The sequence below is a fragment of the Doryrhamphus excisus genome, linkage group LG8 (assembly GCF_037039965.1).
Source record: "Doryrhamphus excisus strain RoL-2023G ecotype Guam linkage group LG8, RoL_Dexc_Guam_v1.1, whole genome shotgun sequence".
Taxonomy (NCBI): domain Eukaryota; kingdom Metazoa; phylum Chordata; class Actinopteri; order Syngnathiformes; family Syngnathidae; genus Doryrhamphus; species Doryrhamphus excisus.
This window is the reverse complement of record NC_136364.1, coordinates 17385282-17411025: the sequence shown is the minus strand read 5'-3', so window position 1 is coordinate 17411025 and position 25744 is coordinate 17385282. Positions and strand designations below refer to the sequence as shown.

At 40.8% G+C, this 25744-nt stretch overlaps 1 protein-coding gene across 2 annotated transcripts; it reads right to left on the bottom strand.

Annotated features, from left to right (window-relative positions):
- Window positions 1-387: 387 nt before the first annotated feature.
- On the bottom strand, window positions 388-25744 carry LOC131134353 (cilia- and flagella-associated protein 337-like). 2 transcript variants are annotated; one of them, XM_078792929.1, is made up of 16 exons: window positions 25410-25744; window positions 23694-23789; window positions 22159-22467; window positions 20866-21039; window positions 20005-20088; window positions 19716-19808; window positions 19447-19618; window positions 15310-15477; window positions 13879-14024; window positions 13090-13323; window positions 11386-11550; window positions 10456-10571; window positions 10116-10246; window positions 4400-4590; window positions 1845-2042; window positions 388-809 (listed from the first exon to the last, which is right to left on the bottom strand). In XM_078792929.1, the coding sequence occupies exons 2-16, from the start codon at window positions 23772-23774 to the stop codon at window positions 750-752; spliced, it is 2322 nt and encodes a 773-aa protein (XP_078649055.1). In that variant the 5' UTR covers window positions 23775-23789; window positions 25410-25744; the 3' UTR covers window positions 388-749. The 2 variants fall into 2 exon arrangements, with proteins under 2 accessions (XP_078649055.1, XP_078649056.1); XM_078792930.1 differs by lacking the exons at window positions 388-809; window positions 1845-2042; window positions 4400-4590 and adding an exon at window positions 6573-6661.

Genomic DNA, 25744 nt, shown 5'->3' with positions numbered 1-25744 from the left:
CCCTCCATGATTTCTAAGTGGGAGAAATAGCAAAATAGCAGGGTGTTCAAATACTTATTTTCTTCACTGTAGTTTTGATTTTCCATCTCATTAGGATGTAATATCACAGCTCCGGCTGATAAATGGTACAGTAACCGTGACCCGTACAAAGATTTATACTTTCTCCAGACTGTAACTGCTGACGTAAGTCGAGAACATCTTTCTACTTGACTTCAAGGGACTATCATTTATGTTTAGCGCCAAAATAATGTCAAAATTTATAGAAACAAATTCCTCACTAGCATCATTTATTAGACTGAGCACACATTTCTCAATGATGCTTTTATAAAAGTGGACCAACGACAAAAATGTATTGACATTAATACCCAACATATCCATATACCCGTTGACATAGTCAACATCTCATGAGTGCGATTATGATTATGTTATGCCATGTAGCTATTCAGACAGTTAAAAAATTGGTACTTATAATAAAAGCAATATGATACAAACAGTGATGCATGTCATTATAATGCAGTGCTTCAAAAATGATAGTATGTGTTTAAACCTTTTCACACCGCTGTATGTGCCTTACAGGCTACCTTAGTAAAATGTGAAATAAGTAATGCAATTTTAGGATACTTTTTGGATGGAAATTTTGTCTAACCGGTGCAGACGTGAACTGAGGAAAAACTATATATCAGAATTAAAATACCATGACGCTTAAGTCAAAAGGGACTATTCACCCAGACAGTCTTCTTCCTCATCCGTCAGGCCACCTCCTCCTGTTGGTGCTCATGCTCAGGTCTGTTGATGCTCCACTGCTCCTCCTAACAAAAGATCATTTTAGAATAGCATAGCTTTTTTTATGTATTTACATTTGTCATCCTCTGTTATGTACCTGGGAACACAAATATGGCACACTGCTGCATCATACTAAAAGGTTTCTAATATTTCTTACTCTTTGTATTGAGTTGTGGACTCCTATAGAGCAGCTACACACAATAACCAGCACAGAAAACTTTTTAGATTTTCCAGAATCTGCACCTATTCCAGCTGTATTTCCTTGGATTTGTGCTCCACTGTGCCTCCTAACAGAAAATCATTTTAGAATAGCATAGCTGTTTTATGTATTTACATTTGTCATCCTCTGTTATGTAGCTGGGAACACAAATACGGCACAAATACGGCACACTGCTTCTTACCCTTTTTACCTTTTGTATTGAGTTGTGGACTCCTATAGAGCAGCTACATACAATAACCAGCACAGAAAACTTTTTAGATTTTCCAGAATCTGCACCTATTCCAGCTGTATTTCCTTGGATTTGTCTCGAAGTGGACCACACAAGTACTTCCAGACTACTACAAACCCCACTTTCCTAATATAGTTGGTATAGGAGTTGATAATCAACAAATAAAGTCTTTGGAGAGCTAATTGAAAAGTGTTTAAGAGCTACTGGCAGCTCATGATCTTCTGGTTGGAGACCCCTGACTTACCATGTATGAATTCAGAGTGGTAATGTAGCACTGATGGTGCAGTAGAGCTCAGAAGCCGGATGTGAGTGGGTCTGCTTTTCTACGTTTCCATGTCCATTCTGTCCATGTACTGTATTTTCATTCTTGCATGTGTTTGTGAGCCTAAACACCGTAACACTCTGCAGGTATCACTACTAGCTACCTGAATGTGGACCCCTTGAACACACGCATGTACACATTTGTCCTTTCACATCCATTTCATCCGTCACAATCATCCCACCCACCATCATGCAAGCAATGCTGAGCAATGCTTTTGCCATAAATCTCATAAATGGAAATATTGTCTTTTGACTATAGTTATACTTCCTGTGTATGAGCATGTGTTTTACCTGTCCAAACAAGCCAATAGTTTCTCCTGACAGATAGCTGAGGGCCACACTGCAGTCTGAAGATGCTGATAGAAGAAGGAGTTGATCGTTGTGGACAAACATTTCCAGGTGAGTGACCCCATTCTGGTGTGGGCGGAAACTTTGCAGCAATTCGGGAGTTTCCGTCATCGCATCCTCATCGGACTTCAGGCAATAACGCTGAGGGAAGGTTCACTGTATTTACTAAATGTTGAGCAATCATTCAAAAGAACAAATACGGATAAACCAGTAAGCTTCTTCTGAGGAGGATTCATCGTGTATGGAAGTATTAGAATAAAATGTAGATAGAATGAATATACTGTTATCACCCTTATATCTTTCTATTTAAAGGGGAACTGCACATTTTGTGGGAATTTTGCTTATCATTCACAATGCTTGTGTGAAACATGAAACTTTTGTGTGTGTTTATAACGTGAGAAAATGACTTAATATGAGCTAGCTAACAATGCATGTCATTGAGACGTATCTATTTTGACTATGAACACATACAGTGATGATAACGTGGAATACTTACAGTACCTTGCTGTATTTCTTTTCTGGGAGTTTTGATTTCACATATTTATATCACATCCGTCAACAACAGCAGCATAGATAGAGAGACAATTGTGACGAAATATAATTTTACTGCATTTTTTTGTTATGGCTTTAGCGTAAAAATAAGTGCTATGACATCCTTTGTTAGCTAGCTCATATTAACTTGTTTTTTTCTGGTGCTAAAATTGTGAATGATGGGCAAAATGTAAAAAAAATAAAAAAGTGTATTTCCCCTTTAAGTCTCACATTCCTGCATTGTGTCACTGCTCAGACTTAAATTCGTTAAACGACTACTTATATTGTTATTGTATTATATGCAAGGTGTCGTTTTGTCATTGCTGTCTCATTAAACTTGGCCCACTTTACTACAGCCAAAGAAAGCTGCTCGTTTACCACATACATTGCCATTAAGACAATTTACAGCATTAATTTACGGTATAATGAGCTGCCACAGTCAGATGCACTTCGTCTGAAAAGCACAACACAGTGCAAACGTTCAAACCATCCAGTTGATCCCAAAGCACACTTGCCGAGGGACAGGATTTTAACCAGAGTGCTGAGCATGCCCGGCTTCTTCAACTTTACTTCAACACATACATTTCCATAAATTAAACTGGGAGCAAAATGAGCTTCAGCGATCTGAATTCAACCCCTCTCATGAACAGCGACAAAGACTCGGGGTCTGAATATTATGGAAATTATACATGAGAGGGGTTATTTTACTGCAATAATGGGAAAAGTCAAAAGGCCTCTCTGAGGTATCAGTCAGTTTAGAACCCTTTGAGTGTGTGAATGTTGTATTGAAGTTGATTTTTGACGTCACGTTTTCGATGTTTGAAACCGCCTGCCCATTGTTCTTCTTCCAATCTCGTCTCATTAGTTTCACTTGTTCACTCAGTTTTGTTTTGTGAACACCGGCCTGTTTTGGTGACAGATAATTCGTTTTCAGCCAATCCTTGTGTTCTACCCAACTTTCTCATGTGTTTTGATTATTTGAGTCTTAACTTCACCAGATACATTAATTCATTCATTTTCTACACCCTGGACTGGTGGCCAGCCAATCACAGGGCACATACGTATAGACAAACAACCATTCACACTCACATTCATACCTATGGACAATTTGGAGTCACCAATTAACCTAGCATGTTTTTGGAATGTGGGAGGAAACCGGAGTACCCGGAGAAATCCCACGCATGCACAGGGAGAACATGCAAACTCTACACAGAGATGGCCGAGGGTGGAATTGAACCCTGGTCTCCTAGCTGTGAGGTCGGCGTGCTAACCACTCGTATACCGTGCAGCCTCACCAGATACATTTAAATAATTTTTTCTAGATTTGCTCATAATCTAGGTTGCACGGCGGTCGAGTGGTTAGCACGCACCTTGCAGCTAGGAGATGCATGTTCTCCCCGTGCATGTGTGGGTTTTCTCCGGGTACTCCGGTTTCCTCCCACATTCCAAAAACATGCTAGGTTAATTGGCGACTCCAGATTGTCCATAGGTATGAATGTGAGTTTGAATGGTTCTTTGTCTATATGTGCCCTGTGATTGGCTGGCGACCAGTCCAGGGATAGGCTCCAGCACCCCCCGCGACCCTTGTGAGGAAAAGCGGTAGAAAATGAATGACTGAATGAATGCTCATAATCCTAATTTCCATTATGTTTTTTAGATTGGATGTTATTGTCACTGCACACATACATGCAAACCAACAGGTGGCACCAAACAACTGACCATGATCGTCAGTATATGGCTCATGTGTTGTAGTTGTGCAGGGACTAAAAAAATGGTCTTTATCCGTTCAATTTCTACAACTTTCATGTTCAGGGAATTATGTGAGCTGGAGCCTATCCCAGCTGACTTTGAGTGGAAACACCCTGGCATAGTCGCCAGCCAATCAAATAGACAAACAACCATTCACACTCACATTTACGCAATTTAGAGTCTCCACTTAAATCCAAGTATCCAAGCACCAACAGTACCTCGATGTCCCACGTCTTGATCGTACCCTCCTGATCTGCTGTGATGAGAAATTTTCCACAGGGGCTGACAGTCATGACAATAGGGCCCGGTTGTCCGTTATGTGCCGTGAACTCTCCAAGCAGACTCCCGGTGATGGTATTCCAGAACCTGACCAGTCCAGAACTGCCACATGACACCAGGTCTGCACTACCTAAGACAATTCAAATGTCAGTCAATAACCCCAATAGTCTACATACATACACCTTATACACCTAAATCCATTGTAAGGATGCAACAGCTCATGGTAAAATACTGAACCATTACACATCCTTTGTGTTTGTGCTTCTGTGTGTCTGTCCAGTCTGTTGAAGAGCCTCTCCTGCGACTTAATGTCCAATTCCCACACTCTACATATTTCAATGAAAGACAGTCATCAGTCAACAGCCACCCAGCCCCACCTGCCTGTGTCAGCAATGTAGGTGACTTACCTATGGTGCCCACTGGGCTCCGGTCTCCTTGGCCGCAACTTGCACTTGTTTTTGAACACTTCATCTCCGTGAACAGACAAAGATGAGTGCTTACTAACGAAAGCGCTGTGATGCCATTGTTCAGTATGAGAATAAAATAATCATCACCCTGTTCAAACTCTTTCTGTTGCACCTTCCTACAATTAAACACTGTAAATCAGGGGTGTCTAAAGTGCATCCTAGGGGCTATTTTCCGCCCGCAGCTTCTCTTTTGGAACCTGCGGGTTATTCTAAAAATTCATTCATTCATTTTCTACCGCTTTTCCTCATGAGGGTCGCGGGGGGTGCTGGAGCCTATCCCAGCAGTCTTCAGGAGAGAGGCGGGGTAGACCCTGGACTGGTCGTCAGCCAATCACAGGGCACATATAGACAAACAACCATTCACACTCACATTCATACCTATGGACAATTTGGAGTCGCCAATTAACCTAGCATGTTTTTGGAATGTGGGAGGAAACCGGAGTACCCGGAGAAAACCCACGCCTGCATGGGGAGAACATGCAAATTCCACACAGAGATGGCCGAGGGTGGAATTGAACCCTGGTCTCCCAGCTGCGAGGCCTGCGCGCTAACCACTTGGTCGCCATGCAGTCCTTACAGTGTGATTTTCTGTGTAAATATCCTATGTTACAATGTTGACAACTGCAGCGTGTAGAAAATAAATGTTAAAATGTTAATTAAATGTACAAAATTCTTATTCAGGTGCAAGAAAATAATTTGTTCTCTTTACACACAAATAAGTGTCGCCCAATTAGGAATGTATGGACAGTAGCGAGTGTTACCTGCACCGTTGCACCCCAACAGACAGACAGACAAATGGACTTCACCTGTTGCTATTTGTGCGGCTGTACGACTTTGTAAAAATATCAATCTGGTGATCCCAGGATTGTCCTTTTGTTCTAGGAGACAAAAAAAAGTCACAGGCAATTTATTTATTACTAAACAAATGCTAAAATGTCTAGATTCTTCAAAACTCTCCAGTGGGTGCCCGCCTTCCGAAATACCGAAATCTTAAAAAAGGCATTGAAAACTAACCAGGATCTTACCGAACGTCCTCAGTATCTCACAAAACTTGAAGGCTGATCAGTTTCCCAGGTTTTGCTTTTACGGATTTTTTTGTCCTTAATGATCAAAATGTTAAGACCAGTTAACAAATTGCAAGAATTTACATTTTGCACTGTTGAATCTTAAGGAGGCTGGGGCGTCAAAATGCAAAAATATTTGTATTGCAAGAAAAACATTAACAAGAAATACACTGCTCTTCAGCTGATCAAACGACCACAGCCTTTAAAAGCCAAAATCTTGTCAAAAATGCTTGTTGAGCCACATGAGCAAGGACTCACCATTCCTGCTGAGGTTGGACACAGTAAGACTTTAACTTCTTAAAAGACTTTGAGGGTTATGGAACAAAAAATTTAAGTGGTACACCCCAAAAAGCCGGAGGAACCGATTAGGTGTACGTCAAGATTCTTCCTCCTGGAAACACTTCATTCATTTTCTATACTGCTTACTAGGGGTCACCGGAATGCTGGAGCCTATCCCAGCTGGCTTCGAGCGTGGAACTGGTCTTTTGTAACCCAATAATACAAATTTGAACAAATTAAAGTAATGTAATTTTCAGTTAGCGTTTGCATGTCAGAGTGGACACGCGACCCAGCTACTTACCGAATTCTTCATGCTTAGCAGGCGGCTGCAGTTTTCTCAAAGCTTTTTCAGTGTTGTTGTTTCACACTATAATCTCTCCATCACAACTTCCTGCACATTTTTTGGGGAGGTGAACATAAAGCATGCTTATAAACATTTGTCCATACATACATACATACATACAAGAAGTAAATACAGCAATCCCTTGTTTATCATGGTTTATAAATAGAATATGTTCATGATTAGAGCATAGGAAACCAGTTTATACATGTCTAAATACAGTTTTTGCCCTATGGACATGGAATAATACCCATATACAGTAGTAACCTTTACACTCATATTACTCTCGGACTACGTTAAAAAGCCATAGCATTTCAGTATGTGGAATCAAACTATGGAATGGATTGAGTAAGGAAATCAAACAATGCACAACGATGAGCCAATTCAAGAAACAATACAAGCAGTTGATGTTTGCTAAATACAAGGAGAAGAGTCTTGAACCAGTCATGATGTGCTATACATATCACTATATTGACACTTACTATGGTACCCATTATGTCATTGGATGGTCATATCACCTCGTACTTTGGTACAGGACAAAAAATTTAAAAAATAAATTAAAAATGTTTAAAATAAATTAATTAATAAAAAATATAACATATATAATATAATAAAATGTAATTTTAATAATTTTGATAATTTAATAATTTAATTAAAAATAATAAAAAATTGTATTTAATTATATTGGGAAATTGTAATCTGATGCATGTTCAAATGAAATTAAACCATTACCATTACCATTACTCAATAAAGTAGATATAATCAAAGAAAACAAGACATTTAAGAGATAAATAAAACTTGTACTTGTGTTGCAATAAATGTGTTTCAGACGTGTGGACAGGAAGTGACTATGAGAGTTGAGTTTTAGCTGGATTACGGCAGTAACAGTTGCGGTTTGTATATCTTTAGAACGCACAGAAACCAAAAAAAAATGTGATGGACACAATTTTCTTTGAACTTAAGGCAGGAATCTTCTCAGGTGGTTTCATATAGGTGTGTGCATATGTGAGGGAAATTGTGTGTTCTTCAGCTCTTGTTCAGTATTTCGGTTATATTTAATCATTTGGAGACAGGGGAACATAGAGGCTGATACTTTTTAAGATTGTACTAATCTCATACAGCACATCCTGATTATTGGATTTAGCCTCACACACAAATAAACAACAACCAGCATCATTAGTCACAGCAAATCTTCTCTCGACGGACGAGATGAATGAAGAGTTAACACAGAATTCAGATGCTCGGCGACTTCAGAAGGGATCAAAGGTTAAGTGTCATGCAAGCAGTGGTTAAACCTGGAGATGTAATAGCACTTTCACAAACTTGGCATAAACGTTAGGAACTTGGGGAGCAGAGTTTCAGAACTTTCTTCAGAATCAAGCTTTTGTTCCTGCACCAACCATTATTTCCCTCCCAGAGCATTCACCCTGCAGCTATGAGAACACCCACTCTTATCTAACTTTCCTCACGCATGCAGCCCTGACTTTATCTCCTTTCCTTACTTATCTTGAGGCTCGGTGTGCTTTAGAAGGTCAGTGCAGGTATGCGGTGTATGCTCACACAGTCTGCTACACGGAAAGTGAAGCCGTAAGTGATACAAGTCTCCTTTTTTAAAGCAACTAAAGTCTTCTTAAAATGGACTGAAAAGAGAACCGACAGTCGGTATTCATCAATTTGATGTCTGTACATTCCTGATGAAAATGTTAAGGCCAGTTGAAAATGTTTTCACTTTGCAATTCATTGCAATTGACGGCTGTGTTAAAGCTGCGTGTTACATCATTTAAAGTAAGTGTGGTGAAAGTATTGTTCATACTCTTATTCCTAACTCCAGCCTATTGTTAGACGAGCACACTCGCCGAGTGAATTATACATTTGACTGTGAAACCTTAAAATATCTGTCTGTTTAATCATGCATGCAGACGCTCAGAAAAGCAACTATGTGTGGAGAATGACTCCTTTTATAACAACCACACTTCATTTAATCAGCGCATAATTGCTCTTTGTTATTTCACTTAAGTGCTTTTCTCAGAATAATTTTCATTTCTAAATCTTTTTTTTCTCTGTGTATGCTTTTTTTTTTCCGTCCACATGACACCCACCCTACAGATTATTCTGCAGTCATTAAAGTTTAATTTACAAAAGAAATGAAAGGATAGGGACATGGTGAGAAAAATAGTTTTATGACAATCCATACGTTGGTCAGGAAGTTATAAAGCGATACTTTAACATGTTAGTGAGTTATTTGCCAAAATGTGTTTCCTCCTTATGCTAGGAGTCCACTGGGCCGGCGCCAGTTGGTGCCAGTTCGCGGCAATACAATTTATTGTCGCGCCTAGTGTCACCAATAAGGTGCCTAGTGGCGTGCAGTGGCTCAAACTGCCTCCCAACTGGTTCGTGGTGGCCCTTAACGGCGGCAAAAATTGAGTTTGGCAGCAAGAAAATTTCAAAATGTTTAAAATCTGTCCACCAAGTGGAACCAAATGTCACAAACAATCCGCCTATTGGAATCCACTAGAATGTAATGGCAAGAAAATTTCAAAATGATTAAAATCTGTCCACTAAGTGGAACCAAATGTCACAAACAATACGTCTATTGGAATCCACTGGAATGTAATGGCACGAGTCAAGTTGCGCCAATAATGCTAGGAGTCCACTGAGCCAGCACCAGTTGGTGCCAGTTCGCGGCAATGCAATTTGCTGTCGCGCCTAGTGTCACCAATAAGGTTCCGAGTGGCGTGCAGTGGCTCAAACTGCCTCCGCAACTGGCTCGTGGTGGCCCTTAACGGCGGCAAAAATTGAGTTTGGCGGCAAGAAAATTTTAAAATGTTTCAAATCTGTCCACCAAGTGGAACCAAATGTCACAAACAATTCGCTTGTTGGAATCCACTGGAATGTAATGGCACGAGTCAAGTTGCGCCAATGATGCTAGGAGTCCACTGAGCTGGCGCCAGTTGGTGCCAGTTTGCGGCAATACAATTTGCTGTCGCACCTAGTGTCACCAATAAGGTGCCTAGTGGCGTGCAGTGGCTCAAAGTGCCTCCCAACTGGCTTGTGGTGGCCCTTAACGGCGGCAAAAAAATTTCAAAATGTGTCAAATCTGTCCACCAAGTGGAACCAAATGTCACAAACAATCCGCCTATTGGAATCCACTGGAATGTAATGGCACGAGTCAAGTTGCGCCAATGATGCTAGGAGTCCACTGAGCTGGCGCCAGTTGGTGCCAGTTCGCACCAAAGATTACGTGATTGGCGGGTAGTTGCTCTCTGTGGGGCCGAATTAATTGCAAATTCGATGCCACAGCGAGCCACTACACAACCGGGACACATGCTTCTGCCTGGCTACCAATGATAAGCTATAAAACAAACAGTACCCAATTTAGAAAACAATATATTTTGAAGTTGTAAATGTTTTTTGCTTTTAAAATCTTTTTTTTCAAAATTGCTGCCAACAAAGAGGTCAGGGGTTGCTAAAAAGTATAAAGTATAAAAAGTATAAAAATGCATACCTGTGACCAGAGTCTGCAGAGGCTGGAATGCCGCACACAGCACTTCTGCACGATGATGAACACCGCCCTTCCACTCTGATGGCTCAACTTGAGACTTTGAGAAAGAATGAAGGCGAAATACTGTCAACATCCTACAGGGGCAGAAAAGTGAGAGGGCTGGTAAGGAGCAGTCACAAAAACAAGCTATTACCAATCATTGAGAGAACGATTAATAAAGGATGAAGTGGCAATCATGTAGGATGCACATCATAAAAAACACTCTACATTTTATTTCTAAATACTTAGTAGTCAATACGAGCAATCTCATTGTTGTCAAAACAATGTACAGCATGTTCAGCACCTCTCCCAGCCCATCACCAGGATGCTTCTCCTCAGCAGCAGGATGTGTGAGATGACTACAGCCTTTCCCAGACCAGCGTTCATTCTATGGAGGCAGCGGCCATTGAAGTCCCATACCTGCAAGTGTTGATCATAATAAATATCAAAAACGGTTTTGGTGGTTGCCTGTTGGTCCTTAATAAAGGGAAACTGCACTTTTTGCACGGTGAACAAGTGGTTAGCACGGAGGCCTCACAGCTAGGAGACCTGAGTTCAATTCCACCCTCGGCCATCTCTGTGTGGAGTTTGCATGCGTGGGTTTTCTCCGGGTACTCCAGTTTCCTCCCACATTCCAAAAACATGCTAGGTTAATTGGCGACTCCAAATTGTCCATAGGTATGAATGTGAGTGTGAATGGTTGTTTGTCTATATGTGCCCTGTGATTGGCTGGCTACCAGTCCAGGGTGTACCCCGCCTCTCGCCTGAAGACAGCTGGGATAGGCTCCAGCACCCCCGCGGTAGAAATTCAATAAATGCACTTTTTGGGAATTTCACGGAACTAATGCTACTTCTGTCAACAAGGTTAGACGCCTCCTTCCCCCAGGCCAGAGAATAATGTTGCTGTGTGCTAGGCAGATCAGGCTATAGTGAAACATACACACACAAAACAGTTAATTCCAATGTATGGTCTAATTGGGGCACCGACTGATGGAATAGCTGTATCTTCCAGCACAAGACATGTTCTCCCTGTTGAATAAAAAAAAAAAAACGCTAGGACAATAGGATTGTGAATGAGGTAAAAAAAAAAATGCAGTTTCCCTTTAAATAATGGTCCATCAATATAGATTAGGCACCGGGGAAAAACCTGTGTGTTATTGGTCAGATCTGCAGAATGAAGTTAACCCTCGAGGAGATGAGTTGTGATGAGTTGTGTGTGTGTACGTTTTCTCACTTTAACCTCTCCATCAGTGCCTGCAGTGAACAGCCTTGTCTGTGTGCCATCCAAAGCCATGGTGGAGATCTCGGCATTGCCATGGCAACGGTGAATTTGTTTAACCTTTTGGCCTGTGTCAGCTAGCCAGCAGATCACAGAAGAGCCGGTGTCGCTGCTTATTACCTGCGGAGAGAGAGAAAATCAGAGGACATCAATAATTGAAAGCTGTCTGATCTACGATATGTGGGAAGCAATAAAGATTTGTAATAATTGTTTCATGTGGTGAGAAAAAAAAAATACTTTCAATTATTCTAACATATAACACATGCATCAGATCTTTTTATTGCCATGCCAAGTCAGATGGAAGTTGTATAAGTCATGATGCTGTCAAATTGGAATGTATTAAAATAGGAGGACGATTCCACCAAAAATCCCAATGTGATAAAAGCTAATGCTCCGACTTACGTGCATATCTAAGCAAGCTGCTGAAGAGATTTCAGAAATAATCAGAATGTCGAATGTAGCCTATCCAACTTGCACTGAATTACCTCTGTCAAGTACAATAAACATTTGGCCTTGAGTGCAACTAGTGAATCAGTTAGTTTGTTGTCTGGTCATCAATCCATCAGTCCGTCCATCTGTCAGTTGGTAACCGTTTTGTCAGGAAGTCGGTCAGTCTATCCATCCATCTGTAAGGCCACCAAGTATCACGTCAAACGGTCAACCAGTCAATTAGTCATTAGTCAGTTACAAAATCAGTCAGTCCATCAATCGATAATTTAATACATCAGTCCGTCCATCTGTCAGTTGGTAACCGTTTTGTCAGGAAGTCGGTCAGTCTATCCATCCATCTGTAAGGCCACCAAGTATCACGTTAAACGGTCAACCAGTCAGTTAGTCCCTCCATTCATTAGTCAGTTACAAAATCAGTCAGTTACAAAATCATTCAGTCCATCAATCAAAAATTTAATACATGAGTCCGTCCATTTGTCAGTTGGTAACCATTCAGTCAGTAAGTCGGTCAGTCTATCCATCCATCTGTAAGGCCACCAAGTATCACATCAAACGATCAACCAGTCAGTTAGTCCCTCTATTCATTAGTCAATTGGAAAATCAGTCAGTTACAAAATCATTCAGTCCATTAATCAATAATTTAATACATCAGTCCGTCCATCTGTCAGTTGGTAACCATTCAGTCAGTCAGTAAGTATCACGTCAAACGGTGAACCAGTCAACCAGTCAGTTAGTCCCTCCATTCATTAGTCAGTTAGAAAATCATTCAGTCGATCAATCAATAATTTAACACATCAGTCCTTCAGTCAATCCATCCAGCCAGTCTGTAAACAGTCAGACCAGTCCATCCAATCATTTTTTATGAAAATACAGACAAAGGTGCAGATCGTCAAACTGTTTTTTTTTTTAATCCAGTGGCATTAGTGTGGTGGTAACGCACCAAATCCAGCAAAGGGAGCTGCAGTGGAAAAAAAGCACACTAAGTGTGACAGTTGACTCCCACTTTAGAGCAGCCATTATTGCCACTCAGGAATGGAGTGGAACCGTCCTGCCTCGCATATGATGATTTTTCTATTGGAGTGCAATTCTACATCAAGCTTTATTAAACCGGTCCACTTAGCCTCCCACTCCACGTTTGAATCCATTTTACTACCACATGATGATGCATCTACTACCATACTGTGCAGTAATACATAATAATACATAAACCTGTCTGAAAAGGCTGCTGTAGAGCACACAGGTGACGGGATGCTCATGGCTGCTGGTTCTTGTCTCCTCCTTCATGGTCTCCAACAAAACAAGCACGCTATTGAAGGTGAGCAGCAGGACTTGGCGCTCTTCAATCCACAGCAGAAGTGTGTGCACGCTCTCTTGCGTTGCTGGAAAAACGCCATCCAGACGGTGAACACACAGCTGACTGGAAATATCCCATAAAAACAAAACCTGGACAAAGAAAATGGAAGCTGGGTGTTTGTTTACAGTTATAAAGTGTAATATTATTTGGAGACTTTTTTTAAACTAATTATCACGAGATGACCAAAGATAGATGACCAGTCTGCCCCGGTTTGTGCACTGCATGCCTCAGAGGGCCTCTTAATGAGAGGTCTGCCATATTGGTTTACGGCACCAAGCAAGATGAATGTCTCCGGTGCAGGAACACTTCCAGAGGAAAGTGTGGTAAAGCTTTCAAAGCTTCTTGCAGTGGCAGATGGTGTTTAAGCAGCGGGCAGATGGAACATAAATCACCTCTAAAATATTTATTCCCCTCAGAAAATCGAAAAGTGAAGGCAAACATGCACAATGCTGCAACAGGAGGAACGGGAAAGCAGCACCAAGATTATTTTTGCAACAGACAAAAAGCAGGTTTGAAAGAAAATGTGGTCGTGATTGTAGTAAATGCAGGTAGCAGTGAGAGCCACATTTTCTTACTCATCTGCAGCATAATTCTCAATATTATATCTAAATTTTTTTTTTTACTGCACACAAACACACACATACCTTATCTCTTGAGAAGCTGAGTAGTTGTTTCTTCTGCATGAAGTGAACAGATGTAACTGGGGCCATGTGGCCAGTGAGTATGCAGACTGGCTGAGAGGTCACATAAGCGTTCCATAGCTGGACTTGATGATCTACACCTGCCGTGGCTACCAGAAATACGATGATATGTCTTCACATTCACAAATGCACATTGTTTTTAGTAGTAGTATTCATCTAGGTATTTGGAATTTTTTTGCACATTGTTTTTAGTAGTATTCGTCTAGGCCAGGGGTCTCAAACACGCGACACTAGTTTGAGGCCCCCGCCTTGATATGAAAGTTTAATGTTAGTGCGGCCCGCGCAAGTTTGATATGGATGCTGTATGGTATCATGTACCCAGAAAAAATTATGACGTTTGATTAATGTTCATGTTAAAGGTTAAATAATTGTTAATAATTATCCTCCCTATCCGTGTGGAAGTGGTACATTTTTGGCTATTTAAGTTTAAAGGAAATAACTTGAAGGCTACCGTTTAGGTCGCTAGCTCTCTAGTTTGCGAGTTAGCATGTGTCTCAAAACCCTGCAGTTGCGCAATATGTTGTAAATAAAAAAAGAGTATAAATGTGACTATAGTCGTGTTTTGTCATGTCTACAGGGCTCTAATAATGCTTTGATTTTAATCTGAAAAAAATAATTTGTCTACCCACCAACTATATGTGGTTTCTTAAGTTTTTATTATTATTATTATATTTATTTATTACTGATTGATTGATTTTCTTTATTCTTGATTTGTTTATTTATTTTTTATCTTATTTTGTGCAGGAAAAAAAAAAATAAGATTTGAGAACAGTGGAATATTTTATCAAAGCTTTTATTGTAGAAAATCGGAACCAAAGCACTGAAAAAGTTTGTATATTTTTCTGTTTTTAATAAATGTGTTTGTTTTTTTTTTTGAAAACCTGATGCGGCCCAGCCTTGCCCAGACCCTAGCTCCAAATTGAGTTTGAGACCCCTGGTCTAGGTATTTGGAACTTTCAATGCACATTGTTTTTAGTAGTATTCATCTAGGTATTTGGAATTTTCAATGCACTTTGCTTTTAGTAGTATTCATCTAGGTATTTGGAATTTTCAATGCAATAGTTGCCAGTGATAATCACTAAGTAATAATAATGCAAGCTGCCTAAGCACGCATGCTTAAGAGCAAAGAACAGCATGGAACAATCCCAGATTTGTGAAACCAACCATCTGGCTTGTCAAATCATAAAGATCATATACAATATGTTCAACTATTTTTTTTGCGCTTAAAATTTTGTAATCCATGACCATATGGTGAGACCAAATTATGTCATTATGTTTAGTACTTTATATACAGATAGACAGTAAACAAACCAGAAGTTGCACTCAAGTTGGGCTCACTGCTACAGTCCATTATAACTATATTACTTTACTTACCAATAAGTTTCAGCTCATGATGATAATCTATGTCCCAAACTCCCCTCTTTGTAACGAAGGAAGAGACTCGTAGACTCCTGCGCTCCTTCTCCCGCCAGCCAATCACCATGCTGCTTTGTGGCCTGGTGCTGCATGACACAAAGGCCTCCAGTGAGTCCAAGTAAAGGACTGCAGGATATAAGAAAAGTGAAGGTCAACTACAGATTGTTCTCAAACTCAGCAGGGTTGTTCACACCGCAGAAAGTGTTGACATTATTGTGTGGTTATTAAGTCCTCCTGGATATTATGTGCCAAAATGCATGGGAGTAGCCTGTGTTACAGTATCTGACAAAGTGACTTTAGCCCTCTCATTTCAGCAATTTTATTACAGTATGTCTTCGTAGGAGGTAATAAAATAACAAAATATTGAAGAGGGGTTGCACGGTGGATAGTGGTTGTGATCACGGATAGGAACTTGTTCAGATTATGTAAGAATCAGCGCCACTCTTTAGGTTTTTATTACCTGCAATCTTGCTGCAACAGCATGTTATTGTCACTGCCCACATTTTACCAGCGGGCGGCACGACAGCGTAACAATCCAGCAAGTCTTAAAGGGGACGAATTTTGCTAATTTTCAGCATGCTCATTTTGTATTGAGATGTGGATTCCTGTAGAACAGCTACACAAGATAACATGCACAGAAAGCTTTCTAGATCTTCCAGATTCTGCACCTAATTTTATGACTACCGGCTTCTGACCCAAACGGTCCATTTAATTTATTCCACCTCTGGCCCTCTTCTACGTATGCCCACTCCACTGTGATTGGTCACACTTCCAAGCGCTCCCGAGGACTTCCGGATACGTAGCTCCATGCTTACTAACTTACTAACACTATAATTTGCTTTTGTTTGCACGGCGTGAAGAAATAAAACATGCAAAAAGGCTAAAAAGCATAAATAAAGAAAATCTATGTATACTGTATGCTGTACGGCGGTCGAGTTGTTAGCACTCAGGCCTCAGATCTTGTGAGGAGTTAGTGGAGTTTGCATGTTCTCCCCGTGCATGCGTGGGTTTTCTCCGGGTACTCCGGTTTCCTCCCACATTCCAAAAACATGCTAGGTTAATTGGTGACTCCAAATTGTCCATAGGTATGAATGTGAGTGTGAATGGTTGTTTGTCTATATGTGCCCTGTGATTGGCTGGCGACCAGTCCAGAGTGTACCCCGCCTATTGCCCCAAGACACCTGGGATAGGCTCCAGCACTCTCGCACCCCTTGTGAGGATAAGCAGTAGAAAATGAATGAACTTTATATTCAATATTAGTGGAAATCCTGACTGGAATCCTCATCGATTCTTCCATGGGGACACCATGGAGTCCACCTTGAAGTCCTCCACCTTCAGCTTGAGGATGCCCCACAGGAGCTCAATAGGGTTCAAGTGTGGAGACACTTAACCACTCCACCACCTTCACCTTCAGCTGTGTTTTAGCTTGTTATTATGTTAAAATACTACTATGCGGTTTCCCAAGTATGGTATATGGTAGTATGGAGTATACTGTATTGTCAGTCACAATGTCAACATTAGAAAACAGAAATTATGCATGCTTTATAATATAACTTCAGCTTTTTATTTTGCAGAATTGCTTATATTCCTTTCCCTGCGAGCTCACTTGTTGCGTGACAGAATTACCAATCACCTACCTAAAATATGGCTGCTCCCTTTTCAATCCATCCTCTACACACTTCAATTTAGGATGAAATCACCTTAACTTTGTCAAATTGAATGTACAACATCCGCGCAAACAGATCATAATGATGACACCCTACCCATTGCTTTTATTCAGATTGGATACTTCATCCTATTGCTTTCGCTGACATCCATTGACCGCAAATCCACTTGAGAGGAAACAAGCCATCTACAAGCGGGAGAATTAGCCTGCTTTCACTTGCTCGCTGGTATTACAGAAAAAGTAATGGACCTTGCATCATTATCCATCTCAATTAACACATTGATTGAGGACATCTGAATTGGATGCCAAACATTTCTTTCACTGGTAGCTCAGTCACAAATAGTAACTTGAAGTGCTGAGACGGCATGCGACTGTTGCAGGTCAAATGTTAGCCAAAAAATATTTACAACTGATTACTTTCGATTCAATACAACATTTTTTTTTCTTCCACTCTAGGAATGAAAAGATTAGTGTCGTTGCATAAGTCGTCAGTGATTATGGCTTTTTGCCCTTTTTGACTGACACATCCAAATCACGAACCCTTATGGCATACAACAGCTGCTTTAGTCTGATTAAGCTTGTGTCATTTCACTTTCATTTCTTGGGAGTTTGGAATCGAAAGCAGGAGATCAAATCAAACCATCTTGTTCCGAGGGCAAATCAGAACATTCAGTCTAAGCATCCGTTGGTGTGTATTTGAGCATTTCTCAGGCACAAACTTTACCCTTCCACGGAGACTGGCTCTATATTCCCTCATGGGTGTGTGGCAATCCCAATTTCCTCCTAATTCCCAAACAACTGATCTTCTCGGTACCCCACCCAAGTCACTCTGGTGGCCCAGCTGTGACTAATGGTAAGACTCCCACTGGTACCGCAGGGTGGGCAACTTCAGAAAGAACAGCACCAGCACCCTCGAGGTATGCAAACGCACACACTCCACTGAGACGCACACAAACACATACAACTCCCTCTTGGTTTTTTCACACACACTGCCTAAAAATTGCAATTAGGCACCACTTTTGAAATTTCGGCTTTGTCGCCTCTCATTCCCCTTTTTACTTGTTTTTCTTTTGTTTTCCCATTGGTTGTGCTTATTTATGAGTTTATTCTTATTTTTCCTCCCTCGCTTTCTGCCAAGTTAGTCTGGGAACACAGCAACTGCTGACTCATTGTCAAACAGCCCAATGACTCTGAAGTAGGGATGGAGCTGAATGATGCAAGCGATCAATGACACAATAAAGCGACCTCTTTGTCATCCGTGATGAGCTGAGGTGGGAGGTCAGACCTCCGGCGCAAACTTTCCATGCCAGTAGTCAAAAGTCTGGCAGGGGAAGTGGATTACTCAGGGCTCTGCAAAGCATCCCCATGCTGCTGCATTGGCTGTTATTGTTCTGATGCTGAATAAATGAGCAACAGGGCTGACAGTAGTGTGCAATGTGTATGGGTCAAAACATGGCAACAATCTGAATACTTGTGAATATCTGATATTGCAGTTTTCTGCTTTTGCCATAGGGCACCTTGCATATTCCTTAAGGGGGAAACAAGAATTTTAATGACGTTTAGCATAAGGCAACATCACAAAAGTGAATTAAACTGAAGGGGGTCTGAATAATTTTGTAATTCACTTTAAGTGTCATCAACAGAGATTCAGTATAAAATGATGAACTTATGTGGCATGTACTTGTAGATGAGGTTTTTTTCACACTCACATTCATACCTATGGACAATTTGGAGCCGAGGGTGGAATTGAACCCTGGTCTCCAAGCTGTGAGGTCTACGCACTAACCACTCGACTTAACAATAATCATTCATTCATTCATTTTTTACCGCTTAACCCCACGAAGGTCGCGGGGTGTGCTGGAGCCTATCCCACTTGTCTTCGGGCAAGAGGCGGGGTACACCCTGGACTGTTTGCCAGCCAATCACAGGGCACATATAGACAAACAACCATTCACACTTACATTCATACCTATGAACAATTTGGAGTCGCCAATTAACCTAGCATGTTTTTGGAATGTGGGAGGAAACCGGAGTACCCGGAGAAAACCCACGCATGCACAGGGAGAACATGCAAACTCCACTAACTCCTCACAAGCTAAGTGCTAACCACTCGGCCGCCGTGCAGCTGAGTATAATGTGATTTTATTATGCTATTTAGCCTGTATGCATGTTTTATTTCTTGCATGAACATGCAAGAAGGCAAACTCCACACAGAGATGGCCGAGGGTGGAATTGAACCCTGGTCTCCTAGCTGTGAGGTCTAAATGCTAACCACTCGACCGCCGTGCAGCTTAACAATAATCAATCTATTGTTAGATTATATCAATTTGTTGTCTTTTTCTAAGGAAGAATTTAAGTGGAGGTCATGTCCTGGTTCACCGAAAGGTCATAATGTTGCAGCTTAATAGTATATACAATGTAGGTCCTACCTTTCCTCACCCAGGCCGCTTCATGTCCCTGATGTGTGACGATGTAACAGCAGTGATGTGTTCCTTTGACCACATCATCCCATTGGACAACGACCACAGAATCAGAGTCTGTCCACCGACTACGTCGTTCAAACAAAGAGATCTGAGCTGAAGTGAAATATAAAGCGCTAACCTGTAAAATAAAAAGCAAATGTGCCTTTTGTGGGCTACACACCCTTCTTGATACTAACCTTTGCCCCTGTTTATTGTGTTATGTGCATGTTACTCACCTGTCCACCAATGTCACCTATAGCAAGAACAGCCACATCTGGGTTAGAGATATTGGTCCAGTAGTCCAGACACCACGGTGTAAACTTCAAACCCTGTAAAAGAGAAATACAAACACTTCTTGTCCAATCGTAGAATATTTACAATTGTCTTTCTTCATGTACGTATATACAGTATATAGAATGTACTGTATGAGTGTGTGTACAAACAGACCTATACAGTATGTATGCACACAGTATATAGATGATTTATCCTTTTTTTAAGCAAAAAAAAAATAAAGGCAGGTCTTACCTGTAGTTTGTATGTGCAGCTGAAGTCCATTTTCGGCAATATGTCATAAAAAACTATTTCCTTACTCGTGAATGACACAGCAATCTGTGTGCAAGTATTAGGATAATAAAAGAGCAATTATTACAATAGTCAAAGTTACAAAGTAACATTTTGATCTGAATACTATGACAAAATATGTTATGTTTATTTTCATTCATTCATTCATTTTCTACCGCTTATCCTCACGAGGGTCGCTAGGGTGCTGGAGCCTATCCCAGCTGTCTTCGGGCGAGAGGCGGGGTACACCCCGGACTGGTGGCCAGCCAATCACAGGGCACATATAGACAAACAACCATTCACACTCACATTCATACCTATGGGCAATTTGGAGTTGCTAATTAACCTAGCATGTTTTTGGAATGTGGGAGGAAACCGGAGTACCCGGAGAAAACCCTCACATGCACGGGGAGAACATGCAAACTCCACACAGAGATGCCCGAGGGTGGAATTGAACTATGGTCTCCTAGCAGTGAGGCCTGTGTGTTAACCACTCGTCCACCGTGCAGCCCCTGTGTATGAATTGTGCTCTATAAATAAACTTGCCTTGCCTCATGCAGTGATCGTGTTTTCATCTGACAAATCTTAAGTAAGTTTGATCAAGTGCAGAATTAGGATAGCTTCAGCTTGGACTTTTTGTTCTTTAAATTCGGTGAGTTTTTTTTTTACTCAGGGCTAAGAAACTCTTTTCGAAGCGATGCCATGTAAAATAGCCTTGTTGTTATGTCACAATCGAGTCAAAATCGTAATGGCTTGTTAAAAGGAAGATCACAAAACAATATTGTAGAACCTCCAGGTAAGAATTCTGTGTTGTTTTAAGATCACCTTATATAAATTGTGCATCAGCACCACGTCTGTCACCCAGAGGTCTTTGGGTTGGACTGTGCTGTTATGCAGTCGTTGGGTGCTCAGTAGTGACATGTCAGAACTGTCCCGCAGGCCCACAGATCCTCCTTTGCTCACCGTCATGTACTGACCCCAATTCTTTAGGTACAACACCTGAGGAAAGCATAAGACGTCATAAGACAACAGGAATTTGAATTCTTTACTGACAGACTGCAACTTTATTTGATCATGAACGTCCAACAGCTAAAATAATGCATAAAGCTAAAAATAACCAATTGCCTAAAAATGTAATCCAATACTTCTCTACAAGAGAGGAGAAATATGATGACAGGGAAGAACTACATTTGAATCACTTATATGCTAGGACTACATTAAAAAGCCATAGCATTTCAGTATGTGGAATCGAACTATGGAATGGATTGAGTAAGGAACTCAAACAATGCACAACGATGAGCCAATTCAAGAAACAATACAAGCAGTTGATGTTTGCTAAATACAAGGATGAAGAGTCTTGAACCAGTCATGATGTGCTATATATATCACTATATTGACACTTACTATGGTACCCATTATGTCTTGGATGATCATATCACCTCGTACTTCGGTACATTATTAAAACAAAAAACCTTAAACTGTATAATGGAAAGCAGGAAGTGAACAAATGTAACAGTTACTGATTGTAAAAGTACCAGATGGAGGGGTAGGATTTAATAAGCTTTGCTTCTTCCTACTCCTTTCGGACATGTGGAACTGTGAACTGATTATGTGATGCACTCAATTGTAATCTGATGCATGTTCAAATGAAATTAAACCATTACCATTACCATTATTTAATACACGTTGTATGTAGCGTGGTGTGACGCCAGACCCAAGTGAACTGTATCACATTTGCTTTTGTGTCTTTTAAAAGGACATGTAGACATTAGAGTCTGTCAGTCATTTGGGGAAACACAACTAACATTTTGACATTCTCAAGCCTGAAAGATTACAGTGGTAAGCCATCACATTATTCACAGCTGTCGGCACTTTTAGCAGCCTGTTCATTTGCATACTAATTGATAGATGTTTAACTTTCAGGAGTCCGGTGTTATCTCGAATGGGGGAGAACCATTCAGACCGGAGACCTTAATGCTTCACAATGTTATACAGTCAGCAGAGTTATGGATTCCAAAGCTTTTCAATGTCAAGAGCTGCAAATAATTATTTTTGTAAATGAACATGCTGGATCAATGACTCTAAACAGACTTCTACAGTAGGTTAACCATCATTTACCTTCTGTAAAGAATCTCGATGGGGACAGGTCAGAGAACGAGGAGGCTTCCAGTAAGGCGCATTTCCTTTTCTGCTGCGCTTCAGTTTTTCAGACAGCGTCTGCTGAAGAAACGAGCACAGTCCTCCCCAGTCCACGCGGCCTTCTTCCTTCACAGCTTCGCAGTCCAGGAGGAGTCCACGGTGCTCTTGACAGACAACCACACTGTCAAACAGGAAGCCGTACTCCTCTTTGGAGCCGCAGCTGACCATAGAGGAGGCGAGGTGGATGAATTCCTTTCTGGACAAAGAGCAAGGCACCCCTGAGGAGTCCTGGGTCGATATGAAAAACAATGAAGAACAATGATGATTTGAATGAAGGACATGTTTGTTTAAAAATTTTCATATAGCAAGATTAACAGCAGTATTGACTTTCTAATATCCATTCATTCATTTTCATTTTTTTTAATTTAATATAGAGCCAAGTGCTGTCCTGTATATTAGACAGACTTTTGCTGCAGGACAATAAAAGTCTTAAAAATAAAACGTCATTATTTATTGCAGTTAATTAGAAGTCAATTTCCGCAAAGTAGGATTCAATATTAATATTAATATATTTTCATTGTTAGAGCTTAGAAAACTGTTTTGACTTTCTGAATACTGTTTTAAAATTATTTGAGACCTGTAGACATGAAATAACACCCCTATAGTCCCTTACTAGTTACGCAGTTAACTAGTTAGCCTCTCCAATTTACTTATTGTACTTAATTGTACTTGAGGAAACCTTCAGCAATCTCTGTGTGGAGTTTGCATGTTCTCCCTGTGCATGCGTGGGTTTTCTCCGGGTACTCCGGTTTCCTCCCACATTCCAGAAACATGCTAGGTTAATTAATTGCCGCCTACAAATTGTACATAGGTATGAATGTGAGTGTGAATGGTTGTTTGTCTTTTTGTGCTCTGTGATTGGCTGGCCACCAGTCCAGGATGTACCCCGCCTCTCGCCCGAAGACAGCTGGGATAGGCTCCAGCACCCCCCATTACCGTTGTGAGGATAAGCGGTAGAAAATGAATAAATGTACTTAAGAAAGTGGGGAGTGGGGAAGAAGGACAATGAAGCCAAAAAAGTCCCACTTCCACACAGAATGAGAGGAGAAGATTTTTTTTCACCCAATCTCAGCCGTGGCATGTTGGTTCAGCTCTGGTAATGTCATCTAATATTAGGCAAAATAATCTGAACAAGTATTTTCATCTTTTTTATAGATACTAATATAAAAGTACCATTGATTAAGAGGTACACTGAATGGGAAAATAAAATGACACACCATTCTGATAACAATAATACGCTATAAATAAGGATTGAGAACTAATGTCTAATGCAGGCAGACAACTGATTGATCAATAAATAGGTTGAAAAGTTGTCCAAATAAATCATGAATCATGAAACATTTCCTATAAAATGCTGATGGGGTTACTATGGGATACCACAGTAAGGCATCAATTATATTACACCTCCTTTGTTGCTATAATGTAAGACTATTCATAAAGTGACAAAGGCTCACCAGGAAAAGGCTCTGCAGCTTCCTGTAGTCCTCAGTAGTCATCCGGCTCTCAAGCAGTGTCACCTCCATCCTGGTTCCCATGGTTACACTGCAGACCTGTCAATCAATCAACAGCATACCAACATGCGCAGTCTGCACTGAGGACCAATCACAGTGGGCTCGTTGTGACTTGATGAAGAAAATGAGATGTTCCAGACTTTAATAACCCCGAGCCACATGTTCCACAGCGGGTTGTCACGCGCCACAATCATACCTAAGGAATCATTCTAAGAGGAGTTCGTTTTGTCAGATATTTTCACAGTTGCGCGCCGAATAGCTGCTCAGTGTCACTGTCAAAGCTTGGAGCTTGGTTGTTAAAATCATGTCTTGAAGATAAGTTGACGAGGCAGCATGTTGCCGGACACAATGCACAGGGAATGTCAAATAGAATAAGATAGAGAAGCAGCAAGTATTCTAGAACATATAAAAGGTTTGCTGTACTACCGAGTGTAATGATTTAAAAGCGCTGCTGATGTCTGAAGCATATGAGACATGATGAAAATGTTGCTTTATCTAATAAGCCCTTCAAAGGGTGGTAAAACAGGTTGACAGAAACATTTTATGAGGCGGATTCGGTGCAAGCGGCATCATATTGAGCTGAGATTTAGGCGACAGTGCCTGTAATGAAAGCTAAAGCAGTCGCTGAAGCACGCATAAACTACAGCAAGATATTAAACTGTTCTGTTTAGGGTGACGACAATTTCCTTATGCTGTTTAGTGGTAAGCAACTCACTTGTGCCAATGGGAAATAAATATGGGACTATGGTTGGTATACACATTGAACTGGCGGAATGTGCGTAATTTTTTTTACCTGAGATTGCTTAGATTCATTCATTCATTCATTTTCTACCGCTTTCCTCACAAGGGTCGCGGGGGATGTTGGAGCCTATCCCAGCTGTCTTTGGGCAAGAGGCGGGGTACACCCTGGACTGGTGGCCACATATAGACAAACAACCATTCACACTCACATTCATACCTATGGACAATTTGGTGTCGACAAATTAACCTAGCATGTTTTTGGAATGTGGGAGGAAACCAGAGTACCCGGAGAAAACCCAGTAAGAACATGCAAACTCCACACAGAGATGGCTGGGCGGTGGAATTGAATACCTGTCTCCTAGCTGTGAGGCCTGCGCGCTAACCACTCATCCGCCATGCAGCCCTAAACATAATCATCATATTTAATAAATATGCTGTCTTACTAAAATTGTATAAAACTGCAATTTAACAAAATACATGTCAGGTCGTCATGAACAGATTATTGTTCAAATTATTGAACCCGGAGAAATTGCACGCATAGAACATGCAAACTCCACACAGAGATGGCCGAGGGTGGAATTGAACCCTGGTCACCTAGCTGTGAGGTCTGCGCGCTAACCACTCGACCGCTGTGCCACCAAGATTGCTTAGATAAAATAAGCAAATTGGTCTATAGAAAAGCAAATTTATCTTAAAAAATATTAATATATATTAATATTAAAAAATAATATAATATTAATGTTAATATTGAGTAATTAATCATATTAAGTAATTAATTAATCATTCTAATATCAATAAGTCAATGTTAGCATACTTGTGGATGAGATGATCAATGATAATTGATTGATTTGATGTTTGAGATTGAACATCACTGACAATACAACTGCATTCAAGCTGGATACTCAAATTCAAACTTACCAAGAAATCTAACGTCTTCCAGTAGGTGTCCAAGTTTGGAAGGCGAATCGTCCCTGATGTTATCCAAGACACGTTGTATTTTTCAAATGCACGACGGTTCTTCGCCTGTGGCCTTCAGTGTTCCACATGTACATTTGCTTGATTCCAGAAACATAAGCTGTGAGCACAAGAGACAGACAATCAACACCAACAAGCCAGGATGCTGCACAAACACACACACAGATAGTTAACAAACTACCCCAGAATACCACACACCGCCACCCACGGACACACACACACGCACAAGCACACATTTCTGTTCTTTTATTAGTCCTACTTACCAAAGACCCATACAA